The sequence below is a fragment of the Cantharellus anzutake genome, assembly GCF_015039405.1.
Source record: "Cantharellus anzutake strain C23 chromosome Unknown EI90scaffold_55, whole genome shotgun sequence".
Lineage (NCBI taxonomy): Eukaryota > Fungi > Basidiomycota > Agaricomycetes > Cantharellales > Hydnaceae > Cantharellus > Cantharellus anzutake.
In genome coordinates, this window is record NW_024067005.1 from 322,173 (window position 1) to 337,699 (window position 15,527).

Consider the following 15,527-nt stretch of genomic DNA (forward strand, 5'->3'; position numbering starts at 1 on the left):
TTTTCTTCATCCACAAATTCCATTGTGTCCTCCTCACCTCTCCATTCAACATTCAAACTTCCTGAATGTGCATATGGCCAACTTAGTGATCTACTGTCATATCCATCCCCGGCCATCGACTTCCGGTCCCTCCATTCCCTCCGTTCTAACTCCGCTCCTCCTTCACTAACCTCGGAGCTCCCGTATTCCGCAATCCTCTCGGTACCCCTCGATGGTCACCACCCCCTCATTTCAATTTATTACCTATGCCTCCCTAAGTACGGAGCCCCAAAGACTTCCGGACAGCTCCGACGTCCGCTAGCGCACCCCCACCTCTGCTGGGCAATACAATTGCCTGCCCTGCAGAGCCCACCTTCAGGCTTATCGCTTCTGGGTTATCGCCTGCCTTTCCGCTAACCCCACGACCCGACTCGTCGGTAATATTCAGTCGGCTAATGTTTAACCCCGTTAGCTCCGCTCCGTTCGGCTCCACCAATTGCAGACCCGTCTTCGCTGTAACCATATATATATCCCGCTTGTACATAGGTTACACTCCAGTAATAAAATCAACTAGAGTTACCCCCCCTTAGGTTCTGATTGCCAGTCAGTAAGTTAGGGCACGGACATGTCACTAGGCACAGCGCTCTTGGCAGAAGTCGCTGAGGCCGAAGCCCTCCGCTACAGAGACACTCCCTTGTCTCGAATCTGGTCTCTGACATCTACCCCCAATTAAATGGGATCTCGCAGACAATCGTGACTCAGGATCCAAGACTTGCCTTGAATTAGTGCAAGAAAACCAAGAAATGCGGCATGAGTTTCGGAAGGCCCAAGTGTTGGTGGAGAGAGCTGTTGATGCAGTGGATGCGGCAAATGCCCAGTTGGCATTAGGGGGAATGTATGTGTCTAAAGCTCAGACACAGCTCTTAGCGTGGGAAGAAGCAGAGAAGTCGAAGGAGGATGGTGGATGCATTAAAGGGACATTTGGCCAAGTTGTGACACATGATGGTTTCTTGAGGGACCAAGCAGAGCATGCTCAGAGAAAATTAAATGAGCAAGAGTTGGAACGATGGAAGGAAGAGGCTAAGGAGCGGTGGAAAGTGTTCAACAACTCACAGAAGGCAGAAATAACAAGCTGGCATGAAGAAAAAGCGCACTTGGCCACACTCAAACAAAAAGCACCACCAAAGCCACTGGAGGTCCGAATGAGGGAGTGGATGGCCAAAAATTATCCACAGCTTCAACAAAACAAGCCCTTCACATCACTGGAGGATGCAGGACACTGAAGCATTGAAGATTGCACCCAGCATGGACCTCGAGGTAGGGAACGACAGGAGGCGATGGCCAGTGATGATGGTAAGTGCGACCAGGAACATTCGATGCGATAGTTCTATCCACCTGTCATATCCATACTCGGCCATCGACTTCCACTACCTCCGAAGTCTCCAGACTACCTCCACTCCTTCCTCACTAACCTCAGAGCTCCCATATTCTGCAATCACCTCGGTATCCCTCGATGGTCACCACCCCCTCTTTTCAATTTATTACCTATGCCTCCCTAAGTATGGAGCCCTGAAGGCTTCCAGACAGCTCTGACGTCCGCTAGTGCACTCCCACCTCCGCTGGGCAATACACTCGCTTGCCCTGCAAGTCCACCTTTCAGGCCTATCCCTCCTTTCCATTTCTGGGTTATCGCCTACCATCCTGCTAACCCCATAACCCAACTCGTTGGTAATATTCAATCGGCTAATGTTTAACTCCGTTAGCTCCACTCTGCTCGGCCCCACCATTTACAGGCCCACCCTCATTGTAACTATATATACTCAACTTGTACATAGGTTACATAAAATTGACTAGAGTTTACCCCCTGTTAGTTCTGGTTGCCAGTTAGTAAGTTAGGGCATGGACGTGTTACTTGGCACAGCGCTCCTGGCATAAGTCACTGAGGCCGAAGCCCTCTGCCACGGAGACATTCCTTTGTCTCAATCTGGTCTCTGACACCACCCTTGCAAATCCTTGAACCATCGATAAAGTTCTTCCATTGTGAATTTAATCTGGAAGTCCTGACATGCATTCACCAAGTAGCTCAGCCACCTGTCCATTGTCAGGGATCAGCAATGACCCTGGACCCTATGCCGGCTGCGTGTATGCGTGTGGGAAGTATGCCGGTAATTCCCGTCTACTCTGCTTACCTAAGCCCCGGTGACCCAGATCATCTCCGGCATTGTTCTGGAACATTCTATGATCATGTGATTCTATCGGCAATCCATTTGGTTTCCTTATTGCCAGACTCTACATGTATATAGCTGACCCTAAGATGGGGACATCCCTTTCCCCCAGCTTTAATCACAACTAGGTTATCGGAGCATCTTGCGCGAGCACGCACGTCCCCTGACATCCATCTCCTTTGGGTTGTGCCAATGATGGCTCAAAGAAACAGGCAACGCCAGGCCAGGGAACTTGGTATATAGCTGTTCCAATATGTCGATGTGATTTTGCTGTACGTTCCACTCATTGTGTATCCTTTGCAACCATGAGGGGGACACTTGTCGAAAGTGTGTCATGGTCCGATAAGGGGTGATGGCAGGCATGGAATCCTGGAGAAAAGAAAAGCCAAATCCATCCATGACGTAGGGCCAAACGAATGCATGATGAACACAGCCTGGGGATCATGCCGTTGTTGTGGGGACAAGTCCGTGCAGGTCAAACCAACCCTTATCACACATTTCACCCCCTACTGCATCAGGGACTAGGATTGGTGAGTTGTGGTAATAGTAGGAGTTGTAGAGACTGTGGAGGTGGTTCTGACGAGTCCAAGATCGTCGGATTTGGTGGAGTGGTTGAGGAGATCTGACATTTTCTTTATTTTCTCTACTATTTTCATTCATTCACGCATGCAACTTTCCTTTTATATTTGTATCGGACTCTTCCATGACAACTGTACAGACAGTTAGTTAGAGGTTAGACAGAGTATCAGCACCGTACTCGCAGGACCAACACACCTACCTGAGTGATAGAGAGAGAGACCTACCCCCCCTAGACCTGAGCCTCGAGTCTAGATTGATAGACCCGTTACACCGTACAAACTGGGCATGCAATGTCCATTCATTCTCCCCTAGCCAGAACTCGGCATCCATATCATAGTCAGAATAATCGTGATGAAGGAACGAGGGGTCTGTTGGGATCTCAGGGTAATCCCATGCCACGTTACATGACATGATGGTATAATTGACCCTTCAAACAAATCGCCTTATTCGTGAGTACCTTGTAAGAGCGTTGCTCATCCTATAGTAAGGAGAAACAAGTGGAAGAAGTGTGCGATGGTTACCATATTGCGTTTTTGCGATGGCAGGGATCATTCGTTCACTGCGATCCCAGGTAACACGGAGGCAGTGATTAGGGTCTTCCATAATCCTGAATCAGCCCTTGCTATTGAATGTTGGCACCATGTTAACACGATGGGATACTGTCATATCTGTGCATACCTGACCCCGACCTGACTTCCGGACCTCCACCCTCTTCACCTCCGGAGTCATAACCTACCGCTGCCATTCTGATACTCACCTTCGGTCTTGGCAACACACCCCTCCTCTTACCTCTCCGACCCTTTCCCCGTCCGTTCCGATACTCACCTTCGGACCTGACTACTCTCCTTTCCGCCACTCCCTCCTCCTTACCTGTCCCCTCTCTCCTCCTCCGCCACCCTTCTGCCAAGTTACGACCTTCCACCGCTGTTCCGTACTTCACACTCGGACACCGTTCATACCTTACTCCGAGCCTCCGTCATAGTCCCTACCTCGGACTTTGACTCCACCTCAGTCTTAGTCCATTGCATTGGTGACCTCATACTACGTAAACACCATTGCCAATATTCCTCGGACTTCCAACCCCGCCTCCGTAAGCTCCGTAAGCTCCGCAACCCCCGAGCTTCGCGGACCGCCTCCGGCACTCTCGCCGTTTTGTAATGTATTTCTCGCAATTCCCCCTCATCCCTATTTGGACTACTGCTTCCTTCTATTCTAGCCAGTTAGTCATCATCCCCACTTCCCCTCATCCTCCTGCCCCTCTGGGCCTCGCCCTCTCTACCTCCTTTCGGACGTATCACAGGTCTTGCCCTATGACCTTCGGTACCGCTCCGCCCCCTCTACCCTTTGTTCCCGTTCGGACGTCTTCGTTCCGATTCGGTCACCCTTTGTTCTCTTTGTGCTTTTGCCCCTTCCATTATATATATCGGCGCTTGTACATACTCGTTTTGGTTTTAGTCCGAAATCGACCTGAAATGCCCCCAAGAGACTTCCTGCTCACCTACTGTGAAATTAAGGACCAAATGGACAAACAGCAATGGCACAGCGCTCCGCTTGAGTCGCTGAGGCCAAGGTCCCTCCACGCTAAGTCTCCGATTCCACTCCGGAGTCGTCTGTTTCCGCCCATTCTAACAGATACGTCTTTGAACCACTTTTTACGTACCAGCACTAAGGTTGTCTATAGAGTGCTGAAACCAAGGTCATGTGCAAGTCAGCCATTGCAGTCTGTCGGCACTTCCCTCGCGTGTTGAAGGGGAGGATTGATGTGCTGAAGGGGTTGCTTTAACCACGATACACCAGCAACACACTGAACGTCTCTGGTCGTCTCCAGTTAAATACAAAAGAGAAACTTCCTAAGAAATATCCGGGGGGTGGTTGGGCAGAACGCAAAGGGTGTTATGAGATGTGGGGTTGCGTGAACAGTTTTCAAAGACAAGTGGCTGCAGTCAAGGGAATTGCCGCCAGAGATGCGACGGCAGTGGGACACAATGAGGGAGCCTTCGTGTAGTATCCTAGAGCGTTGTGGAAGGAGGGCAAGGGCATTGCATGGGTCAGGCATGATGTCAAAGGTTGTAAACGAGCGCTCACCGAATATGTCAACTATCGCAATAAGTAGAGTATCGAGTCACAACCTGGGAACAAAGGTCTGTCTGTACCATATCAAACGGTGACATTGGAGGCTGAACACATCAATAGACGTGCGCATCATGTACGAAGGTTCCCAGGCAGTAAAGTAGACAAGGGGGAGCCAGTCGTTCAGTCCGATTGTGGCTGGCTCCCACACTCACGTGAGACCAAAGCGTTGGGGTGGATTTAGGTTTACTGTAGCCCTCTGATCGCGTACGGCATCAAACAGAGCGATTATGCGACGTATGTGCTGGGTCCCTTAGGTTCACGCACTCGGGCTGGCTCATCGCCCGCACTCCGATTCGTGCTTAAGCTTAAGACCTTGTCTGGGTCTTTCTTGGGCAGAACTACCATGTCCTTCATCGTACTCAGGCACAGAATGTTGCTCAGCCACTTCGCCATGCACGCTAGCGTGGGACTCGCCGCTGGTCCCAGACTGAAATGTTTGGTTTATCGGTGACTTGGGTGCTCAAACGGTCGCTAGATTCTTCGGTTCTGTCACAGGGAACTAGGGACTCATCCTCACTGTTGACTGGAGTCGCATCTATGGCATTGTGACTGGACACTTCAGTCAAGGCGACATTGATTAACTCTGGTATGAGTCTGGCTTTAACGGTACTCTGCACCGCAATCTCCCATCGTGTGGATGAGCCTCGGGCCATTGGACCGTGCTAAGACGTTTGAGATGATTTGATTGTCTTCAGCCGTTAGATGGAAACTAGTCATGATGGTCCGGGCATTGTCTTCACGATGCTGGGCTACTCCAAGTCGGGCACCTACAGTGGATGTCCATGTGTGTCAGTTCAAGTCGATCATGAGGCCATCAGTGTATGGAAGACTCAAAGAAAGGACCCAAGAATGCGTCCATGCGTGAATTAGCAGGCCAAAAGGGAGGGGTCAGCTAAAGAAGCCAGAACCACATGAAAGACTGAAGAAGCTTGATGTTGGAGCACGGAACTTGGGAGCACTTACCAACAATAACAGCTCCTACAAAAGGATGATCCAGCACCCAACGAGTAGCTACGTTCGCAATACTCAGGCCCCCATGGCGATCTGCAATCGTTCGAAGGCTTGTGAGCAAAGCTTGAAAGAGATCCCATGTTCCCCATCCATCGGTGATGACATCGAGATACTGAACGAACCATCAACGAAATGGGTGAGACAAGGATGAGCTTTGAGCTTACCTTCCGCTGAGATGGCGTTATTTTATCCTTATATGGGTCTGGTTGAGGCTTCCCTAACCAGGGATCAGAAAGGAATCCACCGCACTAAAACGTGATTCGCCAATCATTAGATTAGATATGATCAACACGAAAAAAGCAGGCCGGGCGTACCAATGTGCCATATGTCAGGAGCTTAACGCCATGTTTTTTACATACAGCGGCCATGTCATAGAGTGGCCGGACATCGATTAAAGAGAACTAGTGGATATAGGCTCAATCAGTTCCGGCGGTAATAAACTGGTCACCCACCTGCACTTGATTAGTAAGAAGTTCACCGGGACCGATAGTTTCGCAGATTTCGTTGACATGTTGAGAGTCAAAGTTGACGAGGCCTAAAGCCCTGACCTTGAGCTCGCCATCACGTTTAATATCAACCAGGTATCGGAACACATTGACATAGTCGGAGTTGTCGTAATGTTGCCAGTGTACTTGAAGTATGTCAATCGTGTCCCCCATGGTTCTGCGCATACGTTCACGCACAGCGTCCTCTACTCGGGAACGGGTGTATGGGATGTGAGATTCCATGAATATGCACCATTTTGTAGCGCAGAGTGGTGGATGTAATGGCAGTCGTCTGCTTCGCCGAAAGGTTATTTCATCCTCACCGAAGATATTGTTATCCGCTGACAATAAGGCTCGACGAAATTGGCCAAAGATTAACTCTGCAGAGCCATAGTGGTCGGCTGTGATCGTAGGAGACGGATAGGAGAATCAGGGAAAAAAAAAACACGAGGTACACGGTGAAACAAAGTGTTCGTACCCTAATCGACGCCGACACGCAAAGTAAAGAATATTTTTGATGAACAAACGCTAGGATTGAAGAGATAGGAGTCAAAATATACTTGCCATATCTACAGAGCAGTGGATTCAGTGAGTGAACACGGATGGTGTAGGTGTGCTCGGCGCACCAAAAGTCGTGAATCCATGAAGATAGTGCTGGTTCATCTCCGACTTGACTCTGGACACAGGGGCAGTGCCCCATGCAGGAGATGACAATTGCCAGAGCCCGATCCAGATGCGAGGGACGGTGAGGGGCCCTGATCAGTTGGACCAGGTGTGAGCATAAGTTTGGCATGCGTCGGCTTGAGAGGCGTGTAAAGGAGCTGATGCATACCGAGGTTGATCTATGACAGAAGATACATTAGCTGGGTGATAACATGTGGCAACGATAAAGTGCGAACTGACGGTCTCGAGGGGGGGCTGGAGCATTGTTGAGGGAAGGGCGAAAGGGATGGATGGATGATGGACGAGAGGCCAGACAAGGATGGATGGACAGACGAGGGTAGACAAGGATAGGCAAATTACTGGACCAGATGTCCATCACCCCACTAGTCTAGGCCGACACAATAAGGTAGCGGACATTGCCGCGTCTGCCATCCGCCTGACTGGCGCCCCATTGCGTGCCCGTGCCCCAGCAACTGGGTCCGAGACAAACGGTGAGATATTGCACCTAGAATCAGTGTGGTTTGTTATTCTGACATTATCGTACTTTACAGCTGGGGCTCCCCGCGCTGGGGCATGCTGCTGTCATCAGGCTGCATGACCCAGCAATGGCGTTGCTATTGGTTCAGAAAAATGGTAAGATACTCGCTTAGGATCGCGATGTTTATTATTCTGACATCAACGTGCACTTATATTTACAGTTGAGGCTCCCAGTGCTGAGGCACACTGCCGCCGTCGCGGTGCTCACCCCAGCAACCACGCTGCCGTGGGACCAGAAAAATGGTGAGATATCCACTTGTGATGGCGAGACCTATTATTCTGACGTTATGTATTTGCAGCTGAGGTACCCGGCATTGAGGCACGTTGCCGTCGTCGCGTTGCTTACTCCGGCAACTGCTCGCTCGGATCGTTCCATCGATTCAGCTCACGACCGCCACACCTGTAGCACCAACTCATATACCTCTTACCCCTGGAGGCGAAGGGGTGGGCCCAAACGTGTGACTCGGAAAACTGTGCGTCCTAGCCGCGACCAAGATACAACACGATCGTTGGATGATACGCTTTCTATCCCTCAGCCCCCTATGCCACCTTCACTCGTCTCTACCGGTTACAACTTCGGACTCAAACTCCTCTCCTGGTTCATTGCCAGGCCCTCATTTTTCCCTCACGGTCACTGCGCCGTCTGGGATCAGTTATGAAAACATATTCAGATGAAGAAGGCGACCATGTGCATGAGGACGACACTGGCAAGAAAAACTTCGACTTCACCGGCGAACTTAATCGTCTGAACCAGGGTGGTGTACGACTTAGCTTCGTAGAAACAGTTGGAAGAGGCTTTCAAGGTTTCCTTTCCGATTCTGGCTCCGCATCAGAGTCGCGCGCGACTTCCCCTGCGTCACTGGACTGGGAGCTCCCCGCGGAACCTAAAAGAAACCTTGTGAGTCCTTGCTTAGACGCTTGTTTTGGTTTGGGATGGTATTTGATGCGTTCTTTTTGATGCAGAATCGAACATGGGAGCTGAATCCAGGCCTCCAGTTTGGCATGCCAACAGCGCCGTTAAACATTGCTGCCCCAACGAAGGTATTTTCACTCAATTATGCATCAAACATCTCATCAGTAATGCATTTTTAGGGACTTCACTCTCGCACGAACATTGAGACCGGTAACTTAACTGCTCGCGAGATTGAATTTCTCGAAGATTTGGATACGTCAATGTGTACCTTCGCCCGCGTGCCCAATGAACCTCCATGAATCCGAGTCCCCACTTATAGCCTGGTTTGACGGTTGTGTGTACCTGTAAACTACGTCAATCAAGCTTGCAACGTATCAAGATTCAATATTGTATCCTAGTCGTCCATGGCTGGAGGACACATACAGCTCGCGTCGCTGCGTACCGGTGCCAACCGGCTGTGGCTTGCTTTTACCACAAGTTACACGCTACTTGGATTATATATACAAGCCGTACGCTTCTTATCCATAGGCCACGCCTGTGTCTTGCCGGCTGCGATCCTCATCTTCCTGACTTTTCGACGCTCTTACTCCTCCCTTCTCTGCAGCTATCTGAGGCAGAGTTTTGGCGCAAAGTGTTCAGGATGAACCATCAGGTATGGATTGGGTTTGGTGACTGTTCATGACTGACTTGCCTTCGTAGTTCCGTTCTGCTATCAAACGAATGTTTCGCTCCCAACCATCCATCGTGAATGATAAAGTCAGATCTAATGCTTGATATCATTGACAGGCTATTCCTCACGCAGTGGACCCAACCTTTCGTTCAAAGTTTCCCTTTGAGATTTGGGAGAATATATCACTCGCAAAGCAGATCTTTACGCCATGACACGTGTCAACAGGAACTGGAAAGCGGTCGCTGAACGTGCGATGTACCGCATTGTTTCACTTGAGGACGATACGATCGCACTGGGTTTCTTCCAATCGATCATCGCTCGGCCATTGCGGGGATCGTTTGTGTGGTCACTATTCATTGACCTGCCCGCTCATAATTTCCGGTTGGACCCTCCGAGAAATATACGCCCGAAGAAGACACCGAGGCTTCTTCTGCACGGAGCCTGCACTGACAATTTTAGAACCGTTGATAAGACTTGGGATTGCTCTCAAGTGTATTGACGCTCTGTCCCAACATCTTACAATTACGGCTTAGCGTCACGCCAAGACTGCACAAAGCTTTCGCGCCACCCCACCGAAAATATACAAGACTCCTTCAACATCTCCAGATTTCTCCAAGAAGTCGCGGCGAAGCGAAGCCCGTGGCAATGCCCAGCTTAGGGCTGACTGGCCCATGCGAGGTCGTTAAAGCCCTAGTCCCAGGCAGACCGGTACGAGATGTCAGACTGATATGGTGTGAAGAGGATGGGAAACTTCTCGGGGCATTGACCGCGCTCGGGCAGTCGACCGGTCCAGTTTCCACGCTTACAATCCAATCTGTGGACCTACTGGATGAAAAGGCCATCGTTTTCACTGGACATGACCTTCCGCGCCTTGAATACCTCAGCATCGTTTCCCCTTATTTCCAGCTTCCGGATGACGACATTGTGATGGTCCTCCAACGGGGCCTTGAAGGACTTCCGTGCGTGAAAGAGCTCAAGATAATGGTCCCGTATTTGCCAAACGAGAAATGGCGATCTTTCATATCAACTTGTGTGACGCCGATCGTGGTTCTTGGATGGAAAGTAGAGATACGCTGGGACATAGATGGGTGGGTATCTTACGCGAGTGATGACGAGCACTAGCACCTAGAGGTCAGACTTCCTTTTCTCTTTTCTTTGTATGACGAAGTCAGCGGATCGGTCGATGAAAGTGTGGGCACGCAGCGCCTCCAAAGAGGAAGTTGATTGTAATTAACTTCATTATTTCAGACACTTTTCCACAAACTCCGAATTAGATCAAAAGATCGACACGAGTTCAGCGTGTTTTATCGGTCATGTCCAGATCCTTGCCGGCTGCTCAGAACACTGGGAACCAGTTTGTGACTGTGCTGTACTTTGCAGCTGCTCAATCCGCAACAGGTCTCCACACCGAGATGATTCCTTTCCCAGATACTTCACTCACGCTCGGTCAGCTCGCTCGTCTTCCAGTGGAACGTCACCCTGCTCTACAGGATGTCTTGAACGAGAGTTCGTGGAGTGTGGATGCTGAGATGAACGGATGTGAATGAAGTTTACTTCAAGGGTGAAGAAGTTGCTGTCATTTGCCCAGTATCTGGTGGTTAGCGTAGGTACCCTTCGCAATTAATTTCGACATGCTTGCCCAAGCGCTATGCCATTGACCGATTATAATTAGCTCCAGCGAACCTGAGGCTGTGGCATTGACCTGACCAACACTCGACGCCCACTCCCCTGAAAGTGCAATGTTGTCATCAAACTCTTACTCATGATTAGGGGTGCCACGGTTCGGTTCGGTTTGGTTCTGGACCGATTTTTTGAGAACCGGAACCGGAACTGGTTCGAAATTTGACGATAATGCCGAACCAGAACCGAACCAGTATGTGAACCGAACCGAACCATTATTTGGTTCTCTTGCGGTTCGGTTCGGTTCTGGAACGGTTCGAACCAACTTTGTTAAATGTGATAATTTCAATGAAATATTATATTTTCGGCGGAACATTCTAAGTGTCCATAATGAGGCCCACCCGCTCTGCGCGTTCTATCATGAGATTTGCCTCATAACCTTGCCACTCTCGGACCTTTGCTGCGTCTAATGCCTTCCTTGCCTCCCTCTCCTTGAAGTAGTTACGCTGCATATCAGCCTTCGCGATTTGAATAGCCCCGAGATGCTCGGGAGTGAGACAGTTCCGACTGTCAGTGTCAGTGTGTTTAGCGGCAGAAAATGCCCTTTCACATGGAATAGAGAATGCTGGGACCGAGAGCAGATCTCGGGCAATGGAGGCTAAGACAGGATATGTAGCGCCTTTTTTCTGAAAATTAGTATAGATAAGTTCGAAGTTAAAGCATAGTTGAGACAAAATACTGGTGCTGCTCACCATCCAAAAGTCGAGGATGTCCGTTCCAGGCAGTTCAAGTGGGTCATTGAGATAGCATTCAAGTTCCCCACAAGGATCATCGCTTGATACTTCTTGAGCCTGTCAAGCTTGGCTGGCTGAAAGACGGCCAGAGAGACCAGAAACTTCATCAGCTGAAGTGGCAATTGGCAGCGCATATACACCCTTGCCCTGTTTTTTTCCGGCTGTATTGAAGGCAGCAGACCGGGTTGCATATATGGAATGATACCCAAGAAACTGATAATAGTCTGTGACAATCAACACTCTGGGAGATGAATGGTGCGACTCACAATGTTGCGCACGCTCTCATTTTTCATTTGTGTGACATAAGATACTAGTAAGGTTTGGAGCATGATAACATTCCTACGGTTCTATGGTTCGGTTCGGTTCAGAACCGGTTCACATTTTCCCCCTAACTTAGAGAACCAAAACCGAACCATCAGAGAACTGGGTCAAAACCGAACCACAGTTCAGTTCCAGCACGGTTCGGTTCTCGGTTCGGTCCCGGTTCGAACCGGTTCTCTGAGAACCACGGCACCCCTACTCATGATCCTCCATCACTATCCACCACCCTTGGTCGTCCCCATCGCTAGGTTTCCTACTGTACGCTCTTCCAGAAATCGACCCACAGAACGGGCGCCATGCTGCACCACCCAAGAGAACAAGGGAGCACGATCGACCCGGAGCACGTGGAAGAGGCGGAGGTTCATAAACACTGTAGGTACATAGCCATCCAGTATAGCCGATAATCCCGACACCACAAGCCAGCAGACTCCGTCACCCCGCCACACCAACCAGGCACCCTTACCTGCCGATCCCCTCAGGTTGTGGGACAGCCGCACTGCCACATATCAACGCAACAACCTTCTCCGTGCGCTCTTATGCATGGTGCTACACATGGTCCGATCTGGGCCCCGACAACTCGCGTAGAAATCGGTCGAAATGGTAACAGCAAATCGTCTGTGGAATCAAAAACGGTCATAAATCACATACAGCTCAGACCTGAATCCGAGGACAGGCAATGGCGCAAACGCAGAAAACAGACCATCAGGGGAATCATGGGAAACGGAATAGAATAAGGAATACGGAGGAATTGATCGGAGTCGATCAACCGTACTAGTACTACTAGAATGGGATATCTGGTTAAAGGGAAAAGAAAGGCAAGATATACCGGTCAGAATATCAGTCCACTTTTGGCGCTAGATGGATTTAAGGAAAAGGGAAACAGACAAAACTTGTAGCTGACAGCGAAGCCCCAAGGTGGGGGTAGATTGAGGAGACGAACAGAGACAATAATGGGAAGAGTGTGAATGTGCTACAATGATGTATGGGACGAGATAAAGATGAATGCATGAAACCCAAAACAAACTAGGCGGAGCGAAAGGTGTACAGAGCGCATAGTCTCAAACCGGAGAACACCAATGAGGAACTCAAATTAAGGGAGGGGTATGTATAAGAAATGAATTGGGGCCTGTGCGAGATTCTAAAAGTTCGACAGAAACGCCCAAAATAGCCAATGCCTTTACGAGTTCTTTCCTGGCTGTATCAGGATCATCATAATCAAGCGCATTAATAGCGTACTTCGCAGCCTTCTTAGCTTTCGCCGTTTCCTCAGGGGAGATGGCATCAGGAAGAGGGGGAACAGAGTGATGCGGGTACGACGTTGGTGGGTAATGAGATGACACGGGAGGTAGAGCAGGAGCGGGGGTGATGGATGGGGCAGCAACGGGGGGAAACTTGGGGCAGGAGGCGAAACCAAATGCATCGGCAGAGAAGAAATGGACGGGAAAGATGGTACATCCAGTAAAATCGCGGAGATAGGTGGAATAACATTTACATCCTTGACACCTTCAGATTCAAACGAGGCGAAGTTTGGAGGTGGTTAACCAGAGAAGGCACGAGATGGCTAGCTTCATCCGGCCCGTAGTACAGGGTGCAATTCTCTGGACTCCACCGAACTTATCTGGTACTGAAAATTCCTTCCATGCATTCCGGGACAACAATGGACATTTCTCCTCCCCCCGGAATAAGCAGGCCAACTGCAAGAGGAGGCCAAGATCAGGTCGGAAAGACCCAGTATTCGTGCCGCGGTTGCTGTGGCGTATCCACTGGGGATTTCCAAGACAGGTCATGAGAATGTACAGGATGTTGTTTTCGGAAGACATCCTCGTGAGGAGCTCGCTGACAAGACTCGTGGGCCTATGGCCCTGCTCAGTATGTGCTTGGTATGTGATTCTTCTCCAGCACTACTAGTTGTTGACCTGCGGATTTAGGCTACTATGCAATTGGTGCTGATATCGCTCAAGATCGTAAACTTCGGGAGAACCACTGGTCGATTAGAAGGATTTGGACTGATCAGTAAGTATGCCCATTCCCACTTCTGACCTCTTGTTTCAATGGCTCACGACTAACGTTGCTTACTTGCTTGGATCGTCACGCTCAGTTGACTCTGCTCGAAATTTCGATCCTGCACGCAAAAGTTGAAGCAGGAAATGCATCGTCCCCTCCGTCCGCTGCTTCCGTTGTCGTTTCGGGCGTTGCTTCGGGGCTTCTGGTGATCCAACATCCTAGCCTTGGCACCATTATCAACTCTTAAACTTTGCATGTGTCTGACTCGGCTTGACGTGGGCTTGGGGGGTCCTCCCCAAGGTAGAATAGCAGCCTCTACGAGGTGCTCAAAGTGCAAATCTGCACTTTCTTGACTTGCCCGATGTCGACTCTGAGCATTGCTACTAAACTTGTCACATATATTTACATGAACCCTAAGAGGCGGCAGAAGGAGAGCTGACTGTTTGTACATGCGTAATCAATCACTCTCAAATGGTGTTGTGCAGGATAAGATGACCTGGACGAGGGTTTGCATCAAAACTAATGAAACCCTGTGTATTTGACAGCCCGGTAGTACCGTACTACCGCTGATGTATGGGACAGCTGATTTTTTTCCTTTTATAGGTCGTGGGAATTTCTTCTATATGGGTGGCTGTGCTGGCTGACCAGCTGATCCCTTGGTTGCTGATCAGCTGGAGAGGAGCTGATTGGAGCTGATGTATGGGTGGCTGTGCCAGCTGACCAGCTGATCCATGGTTGCTGATCAGCTCGAGGGGAGCTGATTAGAGCTGATGTATGGGTGGCTGTGCTAGCTGACCAGCTGCATGGTTGTTGCATACTCTATAACTGGTGGGACACCACCTGACATGGCACACAGTTGGATTGCTTGGATTTTAGTTTGGATTGGATTCGGCTTATATACAGCATATATCTAGTATGAAATAAGATCTACTTACTGTCATATCCCAGAATCCTGACCCCGCACTTTCCCACCTCACTACACCTCCCTAACAACCTCGCCATCCCCTACACCACTCCTCCTTGCGTTCCCACCCTGCTTCTGTCCCTACTGTCTCAGCTCCGGCCTGGACTTCGGCACACTCACCCTTAGCCACCTCCATCCCGGAAGCTTGGCTCCAAGTCGGAACCTTCAGAATCCCTGGATTGCTCCGACCTCCTGACAGACCCCCAACATTTTGTTATATACTTCTAAACCCTTCCTCTCTCCATTTCAATTATTGGAGTCGCCCAACATTTCTCGGATATGTAACTCTGGCATTGGAGCTACCTGTACCCCTGGTGACTCCACCCTTGTCATCTTAATTAGTCAGCTTCCACTTATAGCACAGCTGATGTCTTTTTTCCATTCAGTGGGCTAACCTTCCTGTTAGAACTGGGCGAGGGCGGACGATTCCAGAGGGGAACCAGAGACTTAGCGTGGAAGGACCTCAGCCTCAGCCACTCAGGTGGAGCGCTGTGCCATTGCTGGTTGTCCTGGGGGTCCCTAATTTTGGATCTAGCAGAGGGAAAGTCTCTTGGGGGCATTTCAGGTCGATTTCAGACTAAGGCCTAAAACGAGTATGTACAAGCGCCGATATATATAATGGAGAGGGT

The 15,527-nt window shown here is 49.9% G+C and overlaps 5 protein-coding genes across 5 annotated transcripts; 4 read left to right on the top strand and 1 right to left on the bottom strand.

The window, feature by feature from the left end:
• Nucleotides 1–782: 782 nt before the first annotated feature.
• On the top strand, nucleotides 783–1,262 carry EI90DRAFT_3019258 (uncharacterized protein; the record flags this gene model as incomplete). The annotated part of the gene is made up of 1 exon (XM_039057330.1): nucleotides 783–1,262. The coding sequence occupies one exon, from the start codon at nucleotides 783–785 to the stop codon at nucleotides 1,260–1,262; it is 480 nt and encodes a 159-aa protein (XP_038912014.1).
• Nucleotides 1,263–5,471: 4,209 nt separating this feature from the next.
• On the bottom strand, nucleotides 5,472–7,708 carry EI90DRAFT_3281912 (NADP-dependent oxidoreductase domain-containing protein). The gene is made up of 8 exons (XM_039066861.1): nucleotides 7,312–7,708; nucleotides 7,245–7,250; nucleotides 7,039–7,167; nucleotides 6,380–6,813; nucleotides 6,242–6,328; nucleotides 6,092–6,175; nucleotides 5,880–6,039; nucleotides 5,472–5,683 (listed from the first exon to the last, which is right to left on the bottom strand). The coding sequence occupies exons 1-8, from the start codon at nucleotides 7,337–7,339 to the stop codon at nucleotides 5,517–5,519; spliced, it is 1,095 nt and encodes a 364-aa protein (XP_038912015.1). The 5' UTR covers nucleotides 7,340–7,708; the 3' UTR covers nucleotides 5,472–5,516.
• On the top strand, nucleotides 7,681–8,824 carry EI90DRAFT_3129183 (uncharacterized protein; the record flags this gene model as incomplete). Its single annotated transcript, XM_039064167.1, has 6 exons — nucleotides 7,681–7,708; nucleotides 7,774–7,838; nucleotides 7,912–8,242; nucleotides 8,284–8,510; nucleotides 8,576–8,653; nucleotides 8,705–8,824. The coding sequence occupies 6 exons, from the start codon at nucleotides 7,681–7,683 to the stop codon at nucleotides 8,822–8,824; spliced, it is 849 nt and encodes a 282-aa protein (XP_038912016.1).
• Nucleotides 8,825–9,641: 817 nt separating this feature from the next.
• On the top strand, nucleotides 9,642–10,503 carry EI90DRAFT_2196532 (uncharacterized protein). The gene is made up of 2 exons (XM_039052675.1): nucleotides 9,642–10,386; nucleotides 10,444–10,503. Exon 1 carries the CDS (start codon nucleotides 9,841–9,843, stop codon nucleotides 10,315–10,317), a length of 477 nt encoding a protein of 158 aa, XP_038912017.1. The 5' UTR covers nucleotides 9,642–9,840; the 3' UTR covers nucleotides 10,318–10,386; nucleotides 10,444–10,503.
• Nucleotides 10,504–10,508: 5 nt separating this feature from the next.
• Nucleotides 10,509–10,797, top strand: EI90DRAFT_3129185 (uncharacterized protein; the record flags this gene model as incomplete). The annotated part of the gene is made up of 2 exons (XM_039064168.1): nucleotides 10,509–10,701; nucleotides 10,745–10,797. The coding sequence occupies 2 exons, from the start codon at nucleotides 10,509–10,511 to the stop codon at nucleotides 10,795–10,797; spliced, it is 246 nt and encodes an 81-aa protein (XP_038912018.1).
• Nucleotides 10,798–15,527: the final 4,730 nt, after the last annotated feature.